The sequence below is a fragment of the Furipterus horrens genome, unplaced genomic scaffold (assembly GCF_987537825.1).
Source record: "Furipterus horrens unplaced genomic scaffold, mFurHor1.1.pri manual_scaffold_3, whole genome shotgun sequence".
Classification (NCBI taxonomy): Eukaryota; Metazoa; Chordata; class Mammalia; order Chiroptera; family Furipteridae; genus Furipterus; species Furipterus horrens.
Window position 1 is genome coordinate 169,933,491 of NW_028327173.1, and position 17,896 is coordinate 169,951,386.

Here is a 17,896-nt window from a genome sequence, read left to right on the forward strand (position 1 = left end):
GTGCCTCCCTTGGGCCATAATTTTGTTTGTGTTAAAGAAATCCTGAGAGTTTGTAGGGAAGTGTGATGTGAAAAGAACAATAAATTGAATAAGGAAAGAAACATGCATGGTTTCACTGTATTATTTTTAGAGTACAGTGTTTCTCTACCACTTTTAATGATGGTGTCCTTGAATTTCCTTAAATAAAAACCAGTGATAAGCTAATTTCAGCAGGCATGAGTGGGAAGGTGTGCACAGTTTGATGCTTTCATTATATGTATTATCACATCTTTAATTTGCAACATATTATATAATACAAGTTAAAACAATAATAGTAAAACAAACTAATTGTCTTTAATTAAAGTGAATTAGATTTTGATTTTAATATATTTGATGTAGTGAGAACTGATAATGTGGAAGGTCCCAAAGGTTATTAGGGCATATTTCTGTTGGGCCTGATGGTGCTAGTAATAACCCTCTTCCTCATAGTTCTAGACATGAACAAATATGTCACTTCATCAGTCTCTGTTACTCGCACTTATGCCCCTCTGCAGGGGTTGCAGATTCCACAAGTTATCAGCTAATGGCGTTATACATTAAAAATTGAAGCTTTTCTCACTCCAAGGCCTTTCAAGGCTTTGTTCTTAAGCCCCAGACACTTTAGAGTGCAGCTGCAAACTATAGGCAGAAGATTAAATTAATTTGTAACTTTTTTTTTTTTTTTTGGTCCTGCATTACTAAATCCTCCACATTTAATTGAAACCCTGCTTCAAGGCGCTTTGTGTTCCTGTGTTCTTTGTTGTCACTTTAACCTCCGAAGTACTTTAACACTGGTAAATTGCTGTTATATCCTTTAGATTGTCTTTAAAGCATTCAGTAAGAGGACAGTGAAATTGATACATGGGAAGAAAGGTAAAATCTTAGGGTAGATTTTGAGGTATTTAATATTTATTATGGTTCTTCACCAGCATAGTTTCAGTTGATTTAAACTCTCTCTCCAGAACTCTGAAAATTGGTCTTGGGATGAACTCTTACCTAGGGAATTTTATGTAATCCAGTAGTTAAGTCTGGTTTTTTAAAGTTTCCCTGTGTCTGAATGTTCCCAAGTAGCTGCTGCATTCCTATAAAATGAAAGTGTAACCGCAATGCACAATCTAAATGTAAAGTCCTTAGGATGGGAATTTAACTGTGTGAAATGTACACAACATAATTAAGAACAAATTTTAGAACATTTCAGACTATAAAGTCCTCCTTCAGCTAGATCATCAGCTATATTGAAAACACTTATTTTCAATTTGCATTTATGCCAAGAAACATAGAATTTGCCTAAATTAAGAATAAAAAATTTAGTGCTCTTCAGCATAACTGTAAATGTAAAACTAATCCCACATTGTTGATACTCTAAGTGAAAGACAGTCACCAAAAACATATCCTGAATTTCTGAATCTGTGTCCTTTATTACTTTCTGGCTACAGTGTATGTTTTCTCTTTATCATTTATGACTTCATGGCTGTAATTATTCTTATTACCAACAGAAGCCTTTTTTGTTGCTTTGTAAATAAACATCTTCATTCTGACTTTTTGTTAACATAACAAAGATTTCTATCATGCACTGTTATGTATTTGGCAAATATGATCACACCCACACACATACGTTTGTTATTTAAATTAGAAAATCCAAACATACTCAAATGCTACTAACTCAAGAGTATTCCATAAATTATGGTTGGACAAATCAAAGATCAATAAGAGGACACTAAGGAAAAGTCCTAGTTTTACAGTGAAATGTTAGTGTTTGCTGTTATTTAAATGTATTCCCAAATGGTAAACGTTTTCAGAGCATTTTTTTTTTTCCTGCCTTTTCCATAGTAAATCTCCCACAAGGAATGGAGTATTTAGCAGTTTGCTGAATCTTAAGTGTTTGGAATTAAAGTGTACTTTTTAATTTAACATTAAATAGAATCTTCTCCCTCCCCCATTTCTTCCTCCACCCTCCCCCCCCAAAAAATAAATAAAGCCAAATCTTTCTCAGTGTAAGCTAGCCCACTCCTGGGAATGAAAAGGATGTGAGAATCGTTTGATGAATTGCTGGTGCTTATGTGAATCCACATTTTTCAATACACTTTTTTTTTTAAACTGGACTTAAGCTGCCTATATTTAAATGCTTCTTTTGTAAAGATGATAAAGAGAGCAAAGATTTCTATTGGCTTAGCCCTAATCTGTTTGCTTTGTTGTGATTTTTTTTTCTTTAACTGTTAACCTATTTATAAATCTAAATCTACATACAGAGGTCACTGGTTGGCTGAACTTAAACCATTTTACTCAGTAAATTTAATTAAGAAAATACAGTGCAACTCATAAGCAAATGAGGTTTTTCCTACTTTTAAACCAAACCACCCTCTTGAGTGCTGATTGCCTTGCCCGACCCCTGGTGATACAGAAACAGGCAAAATTAAAAAGGACATTAAAGCTTCATTAAATCTGAAACACATTTAGTACAGTGACATATCTGCAGGCCATTTCAGAGAAGATTACATACTCTCTTTTGTAAGTTTCCTAATTTATTATACCTTGACAATAAAAACTGGGGAAATGCAAGTAGATTAATAGACCAGTAGGGGTAAAAGATACAGAATGGCCCCCGGTTCGCCTGTGTCTGAAACATTCAGTCATAGCATATGTGCTGCCTCTTCCCCATGAGGGTTCCGTGTTTATTTTGACTTTTGAGAGAGTCTTGAGGAACCTGTTTTTTATGCAGTCTTATCTACTAAGAACCCTTTTCCTTATTTACCTTCTAACTGAACTTGATAAAAAGGGTTGGGGGGCCTGGCTATATATTTCCTTCTATTCTGCCATAAGACAAATAGAGTGGGAGCTAAACACTGCAGTTATATTAAACCTGGAAGGACAGGGACATACATGGAAGGCAGCTTCCTCTCCTGGGGCCTTAAAATGACTGCTTTTGGTGCCAGCCTAATAGTGCCACTGCCAGTTTGCACTGGTACAGAACTGGAATCCTTGAGCTGTGCTGGAGCAGCCCAGTAGGGACATTCTATTGTTGTGCTACTCTGGTCAAGGGCAAGGAACCATTCTGTCCTCTTGACTCAAAAGAGGTTAGACCTGCAAGATGCCTTAGAAGTTCTCCAAGGACTGTAGTTGACAAGTAGGACTGAGATTCCATGGGGGTCAGCAAAGTGTACACAAATCAAAGCCAGTCCCAAGAATGATGAATTCACTAGCTGAATCAAGCAGTGCCACCTGTTCCCAGGAAGATTGGTACTGGGTGGCTCGCAGCTGACTGGCCTGCACTGAATTTTCTCTGTGTTCTCCTGCATGGTGATATCTTACAGAGTAAATAAATGACATCAGCCATCCTTATTACCTCGTACTAGTCTTGATAGAGGGGCCCAAGTAGATGAGGGCACGTTCACGCATCAGCCATAGCCTGGCCTCTCCATAGAACTGTAATGACTTGGGAATTTGAAGCTTTGTGTTGACATGGGGAAAGCTCACATTTTTCACCACATCCCACTTCTTTTAAGCCTTTCATTTATTATTGCATAGTTCTTTAAGCTGCAAGAACCTATGCCAGTTTTGCCCTGTCAGCTAGTTTAGATCTTAACTGTGTGTATGACAGTCACATTTCTTCTGCTGGTAAGTCATACATGCAGAATTCTTTCATAGACCCTAATGACAGTGTTCAACATGTACTCAAGTAAATGGCACAGTATCCGTAGGAAGGCTTGAGATACAATGTTCCAAATGTCTTCCAGTAGTTAGGAAACTGTCAGCTTCTTAAATGAGAGACCCTTCTCCTGGTAGTTTTCTGACTCTCATATGTAGGAATATGCAAAACTCGTCATCTACAGATCAGTGTAATGATAGGTGACAGCTCTTAATGAGCTGTCACTGCCTGTCAGTTTAGTACAGAATGGTTCAAATGCCTCGTCCACCCATTACCACCACAGTAGACCACAGTGGCTCCTTCTAAATCACTGTGCATACTGTCATTAGCCAGAAACACAGTGCACTTACAAAATAAAGTAAATCAGTGGCCTCTATTAGGTGGGGGTGCGGTGAGGGCAGTAGAGAACTGAGTCCCTCTTCCTAATTAATAACAGTATGTAGACAACAAACATACTAACACAAAACTAAAAAGGAGTCTTTTTAACATTCACATTCTCTTTCCTTCACCCCATTTTGTGATGTTTTTGTTATATATCCTTGAGGGGGTAACGATATCCACCAAATAAAATAATAATATAACTTTATATCTTGAAAGTCAATGAACTCTGAATATACAAGAAATGAGTACAATGTAATAAAACTTATCAGATAGTATATATATACCCACATCCAAATGAGTATTGGCCCTTTCAAAGTAGTCACCTTATGTGGTTGTATGTTTTATTCCTATTACATTGTTGTTGCTCAGACTGGTTTTAGAACTTTGAAAATTAATCTCAGCCCCTTTGTGTCTATCCTTAGTAAGGAACAAAATATGTTTTCTTTGAAAGTGGAGTTAGGTGCGCCCCTGTGTTCATTGCAGCATTATTTACAATCGCCAAGGTTTGGAAGCAGCCCAAGTGCCCATCGGTAGATGAGTGGATAAAAAAGCCCTGGTACATCTACACAATGGAATACTACTCAGCTGTAAAAAAGAAGGAAATCTTACTTTTTGCAATAGCCTAGATGGACCTGGAGAGTATTATTCTAAGAGAAATAAGCCAGTCAGAGAAAGACAAGCACCAACCATATGATTGCACTTATATGTGGAATCTAATGAGCAAAATAAACAAAATAGAAACAGACTTACAGATACAGAGAAAAGACAACTGTCAGAGGGGAGGGGTTGTGGGGTTGGGTGAAACAGGCAAAGGGATTAAACAAAGGAAAAACCCTCATAGACACAGACAGCAGTATGGTGATTACCAGAGGGAAAGGGAGGTGGGGTAGGTTGAAGCGGGTATGGGAGAGGTTAATGGTGATGGAAGAGACTTGACTCGGGGTGGTGAACACACAATTCAGTATACAGATGATGTAGTATAGAATAGTATACCTGAAACCTATATAATTTTATTAACCAGTGTCATCCCAATAAACTCAATTAAAGATTTTTGTTTTAAAGTGGAGTTGGGTTTTAGTAATACCCATAAGCTATTCAAACCTTTTGTCAACAAATAATTTACATGATCAAAAAGATGAGGGGTATAATTTTAAGTCCAAGATAAGATGCAATTCTAATAAAAAGAGGTACAGTTCTCCTGTTAAATGATTCTAAACATAATTCCAAAAGGAGGAGTTCAAAAATGTTTAGCAGCATCAGTATCTTTGAAATAAATGTACAATTTCTCAAAATCTGTAAAAGCAATGTCATACACTGGAAAGAACACTGGATTAAGTTGCAAGGTTTGGAGTCAGTCCCTTGGCTTCTACTGATGAACTGTGTGCAAACTTCTTCAATGGGACCCTGGGATTCTAATCTATAAAATGGGTTGATGCTCTTGGATCCATTGCAGCTTCCAAGTTCCCCAATGAAGCAGTTCTACTTTGAAAGTAGTTACAAATACATATAAAGGATTTTAGGCTTGAGGATGGGCGATAATACAGTTGCAAAATTTTGCCACTATTTTATTTTAAGTAAGATATGGTATGTTTGGTATATTTGATCTTGTTACTTTATATCAATCCTGTTCCTGGTTGAATCATTTTGTTTTTATGGGTGAGGATCCAAAGACCAAAATTAAGTGACTGGTCTAGAAACAAATAGCATTTTACAAAATCAAGCAAAATCGGAAGCTCTAAGGATCTGCTTTTACAATTGCAGACTCTGACCTATAGTTCTGACTTCATAGTCTCAAAATGGCCATTTTCCAACTAGCAGTAGCTCTTCTAACTGTGGCTAGAAAATGGATGAAAAAAACTAACAGGTAAATGTAAATAATGGCAAAATTTTTTATTAATGTGTTTAATTTCCCACTTCCTACAACCCTTCATATCTGTATACTTGTAACTGAAGGTGTTTCCATTTTATAAAAAGAAAAGCCAACAATCCCCTTCTGCAGTTTTACATCTCTGTGTAAAAGAAACTGTCATACACATGTAAATGTGAATAATGCCAACATAGCTGAGACTATTCCTAAGAGAAGCCACATAAGGGTAATGTTTAGTTGTTAAAATTAGAATATTTTATTGGGGATGTAACATTGTCCATTGAAAATGTTCATTCTAAATACAACTCTTAATGTAATTACAGTAATAATTTAGTTTATGTATTTGAGGTTATGAGCTCTTTATATTTGCCAGATGCAATTCTGAAATTTCGTACTTGTCTGTCTTAAGGAGATCTGCCCTGCATGCAAATCTATAACTAGACAAATATTATTTCCTTTCCCAGCTTGCTCTTGGGAGGTTTCCATATCCTCAGGTAAGATTGTTCATTACTGCCGTTTGCCACTCTGACATTCATTCCTATGTATGAAGGTGCAGGGAGCAATTGTGAACATTGGAGCCACATACAAATAAATCTGTCCTGTTAAATTGAAAAGGGATATCTTAAAGGAGTCATTTAGAAGTCTCTATTGATTTTTGATTTTTTTAAACTCTGGATTTTTTCCCCTCTTTGTTAAAGGTTGAAAGCCATCATCGTGCTCTTCCTTTGTGTGACATTGGGGATATCTTCCCTTATCCTAACCCTGTACCATGTGCTTGTATTGAGATTGGGAGAGAGGCACAGCCTTTTCTTGATACACTGTTTGAGCTTTTACATTCATTAAAATTATTTGAATTAAAGGATTGAAATGAAGGGTAAAAATATCTTAAATAGGTCATTATTTTTGCCAAACAAATAAATGGGCCCCCAATTTTATCGGGGTGTGATTTTGAACATATTCTTCTTAAAAATTTTGTCCCTTCCTCTACATTTCTAAGAAAACAAACTATCCGTTATATTACCATTGCTGGTGATAACCTTTATAATTTCCTTAAGATTTTTATTGTAGATGAGTGCTGGCACTTAAAATATAAAGCTATTTTGTGGGTTGAAAATGATTCCCTAGTGTGTGTGAAGAAATAAGTGAAATGTCTAGAGGGATGAAAAATGAAAGGTTTGACTGCTTTCCTCTGGTTGATGCTCACTGTTTTTCTGGCATCTTGGTCTGTACAGGCCAAAGTGCCTGGAGGCACATCTGATTTAAAGGTGGTGTTGGTCTCTGCTCTTTAAGCATCTATTAACTTGCTATTATTATGCAAATAAGTGTTGTATTACACATACTAATTTATGCATGGTTAGATTATGCAGATGAATCACAAACATGGTTATTGAATAATAGGATGGGATTCATCCTCTCTACCATCTTTTTAAGCGATTTTGAGCAAATTCTCCTGGTACTCTTGTGGACATTTAAAGACCCTTCATTCGCTGAAATGTCTATTTTGTATCCTTTTTCTTTTACAGTTAAAGCCATCAGATAAGTAAAAGAAAAATTGTCCAAGTTGTTGGGTTGAAGAATGTTTAGTCTCACTTTTCAAATTTGTAGGCTTCTTTGTTTAAATATAATTTTTTCCTTAAAGACAATGTCTAAACTGTAGTGATTACTTGGCATGAATGCTAGCATTTTCATGAGATTTTAGTGAATACAGCCTGGCTGCTTAGCTCTAGGTAGCCCATCAGATTAAAATCACATTTTCAGGATTTATAGCTCATTAGAATATTTATCTCAGTAAGCCTCTTATCCTGTCAGTAATTTTTAAACAATTCACTGTTTGGCTAATATGTGAAATTCCCAAAAATTCTGTAAATGAAGAGAAGATGCCATATACACTGTATCTTTCAAACAAGTCATGGTAGAAAACTTGTAAGCCATCTAATAAAAATGCCAAAGATTGAGTATGTAGCTGTATTCTTGAGATTCCGAATTAATCTGCAAAACTGGGTAAGTGATGAGTCTAAGAAATGGATCGCCATGGCATGTGACAAATGAAGCATTTGCAGACGCTGGTCAGATTTGGGAAGAGGCTATATACCTTTGCAATATTATCTTCTTGAATGTCTAAGTAAGTATACATTTACTTGATCAGTCAAATAGAAGTTGCAGAATCGTAACTTGCTGAATTTCTTAGTTAGCAATAACCTTTATGCCTGAGTGGGAGGGAAAGCTGTGATCCTTGAATCACAATAGAAGATTGTCACCAAATTGAGACTTTTACTTCAAATAATAGCTTTGATGCCATCAGGCCTATTACCCAGATTTTTCAACAGAAGTTTGTGTGCTTCATTGCTAGAATCAATAATGACTTTTGGTAGAGTTGACATTTATTTTACAGGCTTTGTACTATAGCCTAAAGATTGGAAAAGAGTATTTTATAAAGTTCCTTTCTCAACCCCTCTCTTTTGCCCTCATATGAAGCACTTGAAGAAAAATGTTCATTTTTATAGTATTGCAGAGACTGGATTATGAAGTAATACCTTTTTCTCTTTGACCCATATTACTTAATTTAAACCCCCAACCACTCTGTGAGATAGCCTCCCCTCGTAAACTGGGCAAACAGAATGGCTGATTTCTCGCTGTTGAGCTGCAGAGTTTGGTGCCATTGAATCCCTAATGGAGTAGTCCAGAGTGAATAGTACACTTTCAGGATTGGAAGAAAGCTCTAACGTCATTGAATTACTGTAAACCTCTCTACGAGATCAGAAGAGCAAACATCCACACTATGCTTGAACACCCCCAGTGATGGGAGACCCACTATCCAAAGCAGCGCTAGAGTCAAAGCAGTGTCCTATTCCTCAAGCTGGGGACTACCTCATCCCATTTGTCATCCCTTTCCTTTCTCGTTATAGGAAGTATGCAGAATAAGTGAGGTGGGTATAAAACCACTCAAGAAAGTACATAGGGCCACCACACTGGCCTTGATGTAGGACTCTAGCACAAAGCCATTCCTAATCAACCAAAGGTTGTAAAAGGATGTGCTCAGCATCCTGCCAGCAGCAACTGGAGCTGAGTGTCAAACGAGCAGAGGTGAAATGGGGAGGAGAGGCTGGCTTCAAGACTCTTCTTCCCCAAGTCCAGCATCAGTGCTGTTGACAGCGTCGTTAGCAGCACCTCTTCCTACCGGTGACACAGTATATATACCCAGTGGGGACACAGCTGAGTGGGGGCGGTGGGGGGGAGGTGTTGGAAAGATATCAAGGAAAGTCAGTGGCCTGGGACCAACATAAAGGTTAAAGGACTGGATTTTTGTTGAAAAAATCATTCTTTATTAATTTCATTGCTTTGTGGGTTGGGTTTTTATTTGGTATTTGAAAATACTATATATTTTAGTTTCCTTTAGGCCTTAAAGCTGCAAGACCTCATTGGCATGCAGTTTAAGACTCTATAGGGGAAAAACTGGTAAAGGGCCACTAAAAGGCAGTCTTACTACTGCAGCTTGTACTAGGAAGAACAATGTCTTGGATTCATCTAGCACCTTTCTCGTATTGAGCTCCAGAGCTCTCTCTGTTATCTGACTCTGGCCATCCATCTGCCCTGCAGGAACTATTATTCCCAGACTTCAGGTGAGCAAACTGAGGCTCAGAGAGGCAACGCACATTGTCTCAGTGATGAATGAGTAGATACACATAGGTCTAGATTTGCAGGCAACTAAACCAAATGACTGGCTCTGTCCTTGGCTGCTGGTACTGCTGCTTTTCCCCCTCAGCCTCACCAAGCCTTTCACTTCTCTCCGTTTGCCTCCTCTGCCCTAGGGAGGCCTCTTGTGTAGATGAGGCCTGCCGAACACTGGGGGCTGTGCTGTTGTAGGCGATGACAAGGCCATTCCCCAGGGCCCTTTTGCTTTCCTTATCATGTGTTTAACAGAGTGACAGGAGGATCTGGGGGGCCCCAGAGCACTAACGGACCCAGTGCCATTAAATTCTGGGTGCCTGTGAAACATATTCTACAATAGGATAATGGAAAATTGTGTTTTCAAACCTCTTGCAAACAGATAGTACTGTATCTCAATTTCTTGAACAATTTAGCTTTAATAGTAATCTGGTAAGATGTGCTGGTCTGGACAGGGACTGGAGCTGTATATAGTTAATCATGTAGATCCAAATTCAGTTGACTTAAAAAACATGATGGTGGGCAATGGTTTGTTTAATGACACCGTAATTTAGGAGAAATGAAAAAGATTGTGTACTAAAAATCATCATCCTTCATTCAAACTTTACAATAGTTCCCCGCATTAGGATGATAGTAAATCCATTAAGGAGACTTCTTAGGGGATGCGCCAGCCCTGGCATTTGGAAATTTGGTAAGCAAAATGCCACAGGAAAGTGAAGATAACACAGATACAAATGTATTTAAAGTACTTTTGCATGTATAAAAATGTTGTTCTTCTTTTGGCCATATTTCCTGATCTTGGTTAATAAATTACATCAAAATGACCTGAAGTTAAAAAAAGGGGGGAAAAAATCTGAGCAAATAGTGCCCCTGGTATTGTAAAGCTTTGAATGTTTTCACACCCCATTAATTTATTACTTCTCTTTCTTCATCTTTAAATTTCATTTTTTTTTTTCAAAAATTCCGACTTCCCGCTGCTGCAGTGATTTTCATCTTGTTGTTAATTTTCCCTGCTCCATATGGAGCTCCAGACATTTCACCTGGAGGCTGTACTTGATTTTGCTGTAGTGATCGTACTTCCGGAGGCCAAACTGTCATTTAGGGTTCCTGGTGCATCTGTCTGCGCCAGGCTTTTCACTGGCATGGGAGAGTGTGAATAACAAATTGGATGCACCTGAGATTCAGATGATTAGTGTGTTTTGTGAGTCTCCACGACTTGTAAGCAGATAGCTCTGGGGGGGGGGGGGGTTATGGGAGGGCTAAACAGCAACTGTGGGTGAATCTGTACTCACACCTTACATTTGGGGCTCTGCAAGGGAAGTGCACACATCCTAGGCAGTCTGAGTGCGGAGAGAGTAACAAATATTTCATCCTGCCTTGTCATTGATTAGAAAAGAGCCTTTAATTTCATTTCACCCCATGTTGTGATTAATTTGCATTCTTTGTCAGAAGTTAATGGAGTTTTTTATGGTTCACTCTGAAATCCTTGAAGACATCAGACTTGATCTGATGTTTATACAACCGCCAGCGGAATTTTTTCGTTTGATTGATGGCAAGCTTGATGTTATTCCAAACGGCTTTTTAAGCTGTTTTTAAGAATTATTTGAATAAAATGCAAGCAAGATATTGTTGTAAGATCAAGATTATCTGTTAAAAATCAGTTTCAAATAAAGAAGATAAGTAGTAAAAAGGATGAAAAACATAAGAGACATAGTGAATAGTGATGTTATTTGTTAAAAATACATTAAGAATGGTATTCAAATAAATTGTTGCAATATATAGAGATCACTTTTATTGAAAAAATATACCATCATCTGGACAAATAGAATGATTTAAGGCTAAGGTAAAAGGTAAGCCCAGATGTTTAGGATTAAAAACCTTTACTACCAATTGGCTAATTGTCATTTATCCTGCCAGCTTTTGCCACCAGTGTACAAAATAGAGATCTGCTGTTCTTTAACCCAAGGAGACAGGGTCTGTCAGGCCTGTTAGCTGAACAAAATGATGACATATTACTTATCTCAATAAGGAGGCATTCTTAAATCCCAATACAAGTTAAACATAAGTGGATAATAGAGGATATTGAGTGAAAGATATCTATTCTTAATAATATAACAACTGGCCTTTTTCACAAGATAGTACAGAAATAAAAATATCCTGTTGTTAAAAGCAAAATACCCCAGTTATTCATGGGTAAGAGAAATATGTTCACCCCCTATACACTATATATCAAAACCTAAGGGAAGCTATAGGGGGCATGTGCTCAGAACCCCTGCTACAAACCAAGGAAGTGTGTGTTGCAGATGCTTTTTGATCACTGATACCGTTTGTCTGACTTGGGGGCTTTGCCTTGCTTCAGCAGACTCTTGCTGCTTTGCTGTGATTGCTGCTAGTGAGACTTACTCATAGGTCAACAAGCTACTTATCTGGGCACTTTCATTTAAAACAGGTTAATTTATTTCTGTATCTGAAAGTTTGCTAAATAATTGGGTGGTTTTAATTGAAGTTACTGCCTTCTGATCCTTGTAGTAACATGATCTAAGGTCCTTTTTATTATATGCAATCCATATTATTGACCAGATTTGCCCTGTTTCCATTTCAATGTAAGCAGCTTGTCAAAGAGAAAATATTTTGTTTAACTTGGCTTGGAAACTTGCTGTTTTAATGTTTTTGGGTTTGTTTTTTTTTTTTTACAATTGACAGACTGCCTTTTAAACATTCATTTATTTTGCAGTGATATATTGTGCTCTAGAGAGAGTATTTATCTCATAACAGACTAGAAAGCATATGTTCTGAAAACTATTTTAAAATACTACTTTATAAAAGCTAACATCAAAATACTTTGAATTTTTACACCGTATTTTATTCCTGCTTTAAAAGCCTTTTACTATATTGTTACTAATACTAATTTTGACTAAGTTAATATTGTTTATAGTCCATGTTAAATTAGACCATAGCTATTCCTGCCTTATCTGTTAATGTACTGATCATGCCTAGGCCTAAAATTTCAAAATAATACCTAAAAACTTTGCCTACTTTGAAAAGATGTGTTTGGAATCAAATCTTTGTTGCATAAACTTTCTGAAGTTCAGAACATCAAGGATTTTAGCAAATTGTAACTATCCACTTTTTTGTGTGATGCCTCTAATCAAAGAAAATAACAGCAGTAGGTAACACCCCAAATTTCACGTACTCATCTTAATAAGCATCCAAAAGAGTGATATGCAGGCATTTTTTTTTCCTAAACAGATATCTAGCCTGCATGTTTTAATTCATTGTGTATTTTTGTCCTCACTATTTAGGATATAAACACTTAAAATATACTCATATTTTAAGCCACAGGGTCAGAGTTTATGTTCCATAATATGCAGAGGTGAAATTTAAGTGATATGAAGATGTTTACTTATACACATTTGCTTCTTCCCGGGAATATTTTAATTACCATGTCAAATTCTCCCAGAATCTATCTTATACTTATTAAGAGGTCTCATAATTTTATTTGCTTAGCCTATACCAAATACAGGAGGTAGGTTCCTAGTATATCTTTATTTTTCTTTTAGTATATTTTATTGATTGTGTTATTATAGCTGTCCCACCTTTTCCCCCTTTGCCCCTCTCCGCATGGTACCCTCTTTCCCTCCAGCAATCCCCACCCCTTTAGTTCATGTCCATGGGTCATGCATAAAAATTCTTTGGCTTCCCCATTTCCTATACTATTCTTAACATCCCCCTGTCTATTTTGTACCTACCAGTTAAGCTTCTTAATCCCTGCACTTTTCTCCCATTCTTCCCCTTCCTTCTCCCAGCTGATAACCTTCCAAGTGATCCCCATACCTATGATTCTGTTTCTGTTCTGGTTGTTTGCTTAGTTGGGTTTTTTGTTTGTTTATTTTTTGTTTTTGTGTGTTTGTTTTTTTGGGGGGGGTATTCTATTTTTTGAGTATTTTATTTATCTATTTTTAGAGGGGCGGGGGAGGGAGAAAGAGAGGGACAGAAACATCAATGTGCGGTTGCCTCTCCCATGCCCCCAACTGGGAACCTGGCCCACAACCCAAGCATGTGCCCTGACTGTGAATCAAACCAGCAACACTTTAATTCCCAGGTGGGCACTCAATCCACTGAGCCACACCAGCCAGACTATTGCCCTTTTAATGTTCATAGTTTTGATCTTCTTTTTCTTAAATAGGTCCCTTTAACATTTCATGTAATAATGTCTTGGTGGTGATGAACTCCTTTAGCTTTACCTTATCTGTCCTTGCATTCTAAAAGAGAACTTTGCTCAATAAAGTAATCTAGGTCGTCGGTCCTTGCTTTTCGTCACTTTGAATACTTCTTGCCAGTCCTTTCTTGCCTCCAAAGTTTCTTTTAAGAAATCAGCTGACAGTCTTATGGGAACTCCTTTGTAGGTAACTTTTCTTTTCTCTTGCTGCTTTTAAGATTCTTTCATTATCTTTAACCTTTGGCACTTTTTAAGTATATTTTATTGATTATGTTGTTACAGTAGTCCCAATTTTTTTCCCCTTTGCTCCCCTCTACCCAGTAACCCCCTTCCCTCCAGCAATCCCACCCCCCTTCGTTCATGTCCATGGGTCGTGCATATAAGTTCTTTGGCTTCACTCTTTCCTATATTATTCTTAACTTCCCCCTGTCTATTTTGTACCAACCAATTATGCTTCTTAGTCCCTGCACTATTTCCCCATTTCTCCCCCTCCCCTCTCCCAGCTGATAACCCCCCGAATGATCCCCATACCTCTGGTTCTGTTCCTGTTCTGGTTTGCTTACTTGGATTTTGTTTTTATTTTTTAGATTCAGTTGTTGATAGTGTGAGTTTGTTGTCATTTTAGTGTTCATAATTTTGATCTTTTTCGTAAGTCCCTTTGACATTTCATATAATAATGGCTTGGTGATGATGAACTCCTTTAGGTTTATCTTGTCTGGGAAGCACTTTATCTGCCTTCCATTCCAAATGATAGCATTGCTGGATAGAGTAGTCCTGGTTGCAGGTTGCCTTTCATCACATTGAATACTTCTTGCCAGTCCCTTCCTTCCTGCAAAGTGTCCTCTGAGAAATCAGCTGATAATCCCATAGGCACCCCCACCCCTGCCCCCTGTAGGCAACTCTCTGCCTCTCTCTTGGTGCCCCCAGGACTCTCTCTTTATCTTTCACCTTTGGCATCTCAATCATGATGCATCCTGGTGTGGTCCCCTCTGGGTCCAGCTCGCCTGGGTCCCTCTGTGCTTCCCGGACATGTATATCCATCTCCTTTGCAAAATTTGGGACTCTTTCCTCATTTTTTCAATTCTTGCTTCCTCATTCTGCACTGGTTGACTGTTTTTTTCATCCTTATGTTTCAAATCATTTATTTGAACCCCGCTTTCCTTCCCTTCATCATTAGTTTTGTGTGGATTTCCCTTCATTTCACTTAGCATAGCTTTCACTTCTTCTCTTATGCATTTGCCATACTCAAGCATATCTGTCAAGCCTGTGAGCATCTTTATCACCAATGTTTTGAATTCTGCATCTGTTAGGTTGGCTATCTCCTCGTCACTTAGTTCTCCCACTAGGACCTTGATCCGTTCCCCCATTTAGGCCATACTTCTCTGTCTCCTCATTCTGACCAGCTCCTGTGTTTGTTTGCCTCCACGTCCCAAATAGAGCTGTCACTCCTGTTACATTGTAAGGGGCAAAGCCTTAGGGATTTGTCAGTACAGGTGACCTGTTTCACCAGGTTGTGGCGCTGTATGTGGGGGAGGTGTCCGAGAGGGAACAATGCCACCTGCCCAGCACTCGCCCCTTTTCCAGGCACCTCTCCCACTTCCACACCAGACTGGCACCCCTCTAGCTGCTGCCCGGGCCGTCGTTGCCAGAGTGGGTGGGTCTTCGGACGTTCTAGGACTGTGGGGGCCCTTTAAACGAGCGAACTCTGCTGAGACTGGCAGTTTCTGCCTCCACCCAACCCCCACTGGCCTGCACAGACAGAAGCAATGAGGCTTGATTTTCCCCGGTGCTGGGACAGTGAGCTGCGAGGTCCGGTGAGGAGCCGGGAACACTCCCCAGGTGTCCCTCCTGATTTTTTTAAATGTGTGATTGGGCTTTCTGCCAGCCTGCCACTGCCACTGCTGCTGCCACCACTACACTGCATCCTTTCCGCCCCAGCTCCGCCCCTCCTACCTGTCTGGATGAGTATTTCTTCTTTATATCTTTGTTTGCTGGACTTCCATGCAGTTTGATTTTCTGGAACTTCCGGTTGTTTCTAGTTTTGAGGTAGTTGTATTCCTTCTTAGTTGTGGAGGGAGTCGCAGCATGTCTGTCTACGCCTCCATCTTGGCCGGAAGTCCTAACCTTTGGCATTTTAATTATGATGTGTCTTGGTGTGGTCCTCTTTGAGTCTAACTTGTTTGACTTTGTGCTTCCTGGACTTGTATGTCTATTTCCTTCCCCAAATTAAGGACATTTTCTTTCATTATTTTTTCAAATAAGTTTTCAATTTCTTGCTCTTCCTCTTCTCTTTCTGGCACCCCTATGACTCAGATGTTGGCCCATTTGGAAATGTCCCAGAGCTGCCTTGTTCTCTCCTCATTATTTTGAATTCTTGTTTCTTCTTTCTGTTCTGTTTGAATGTTTATTCTTCCTTATGTTCCAAATCATTGATTTGAATCCTGGCTTCCTGCCCTTCACTGTTGGTTCCCTCTAGGGTTTTCTTTATTTCACTTACTGTGACCTTCATTTCTTCCTTTGTGTTGTTGCTGTACTCAATGAGTTCTCTGCACACCCTGATCACCAGTGCTTTGAACTCTGCATATTATAGGTTGGCTATCTCTGTTTCATTTAGTTCTTTTTTCTGGGGTTTTGTTCTGTTCTTTCATATGGGCCATATTTCTTTGTCTTCTCAATTTGGCAGCTTCTGTGTGTTTGTTTCTGTATATTAGGTAGAGCTGCTTTGACTCCCTGTAAAAGGCACCCCTCTGGATGAATGTGGTCTCTAAATCCTTGATTGTCGGACTTCCATACAGTTCAATTTTCTGATAGTTCTGGGTGTTATTTGTTTTGAGATTTAATTGAAATTCCTTTTTGTGGTTGCACGAGGAGGCGAAGTATGTCTACCTACACCTCCATCTTGACCAGAAGTCCCCTAGTATATCTTTAAAATAGAGAGAAATGGAAGAAATATCACCCCCAAGGTGTGGGTAGCTTGGAAATGTGAGATTTTCCATGAAACATAAGTTACTTGTTATAATATCCTAATTGAGGTATATTAGTTTGTCAGCTATGTTAGTGATTTCTGTCTGTTTTTTTTTTTTAAGCAATAACCCCATGGTTTGATTTTATAGCACCTTCTAAACTATTGTATGATGTACATCTCAATTTAATGCAACATATATTTGTCATTGAGCCTCTACTCTGTACCTGAACACTGTACTATGCACTAGATGTACAAAAATGAAACAGATATGGTTTCTACTCTCAGAGTCTAATCCAGTGGGGGAAAACATAAACAAATGACAATTGATGTAAAAGGAACCCTATAAGAGGTGGTATGCTATGGCCTCAAGAGGAAGAGGTCAGCTCACTTCAGGAAGCTATGACAGTTTCACAGAGTAGCCGATGCTTGAGCTGAGGCTCTGAGGCTAGAAGGATGGGAAAGCACTTCCCAGACATTTTAATCAAGAGGAGAATCCTGTGGTCAAAGACAAAGATCTAAAGCGGTATGTTGTACTTGGTGTCCTTCTAGCATTTCAATTCAATAGGGTACTACTACTATCATTACCCTCATTTCCCTAACAGGTTAGGAATTTCCATACGTAACTTTTATAACAACACTGGGAGGGTGGTCAGAAAGGGGAGGGAACAACAGTAGAGGAGGGAGATGGTGTAGCAGGATAGTGTATCAGACCAGATAATGAGATTGGGTTTGAGAATTTCATGAATCCCTCTGAGATGATGGAGAGCCAATCTGAGGTTAGACATCATTGCATTTTAAGAACTCTTGTCCTTGAGGTCTGTTGGCACATGCCTCTGAGGGGTTCCCTGCCACCCTCCATGAATTTGACTTGGTACATTCTCTACACTGCTGGGGGTGGGGGCAGGGGCGGAACTGTGATGATTAAATAAGCTAATGCCTAAGAGAACACTTTGAAAAATATAAGGTGGTAAACAAGAGCAAGGTAATATTAGTATTATTTATATTTCCAGAAAGTACTTTAGGGATTTACCTGTGTAACTCTGAAAATATATGACCACATCTCACACCAGGTAGGACTAAAATGAATTACTTTTCTGATCCCATAAGACCCTTTCTTTACAGCCTTTCTTTTTT

General features: G+C 38.5%; 1 protein-coding gene across 9 annotated transcripts in view; it reads left to right on the forward strand.

The window, feature by feature from the left end:
* The window catches only part of MAP2K5 (mitogen-activated protein kinase kinase 5), a 255,139-nt gene that overhangs the window by 168,365 nt on the left and 68,878 nt on the right, over nucleotides 1-17,896 (forward strand). For 6 of the 9 annotated variants that reach the window (XM_090270812.1, XM_090270814.1, XM_090270815.1 and 3 more), the window contains exon 17: nucleotides 6,377-6,406. The exons of the other annotated variants lie outside the window; for them this stretch is intronic. In XM_090270812.1, the coding sequence (XP_090126938.1) occupies nucleotides 6,377-6,406 (30 nt within the window). The remainder of the gene's footprint in view (nucleotides 1-6,376; nucleotides 6,407-17,896) is intronic. 9 annotated transcript variants of the gene reach the window in all.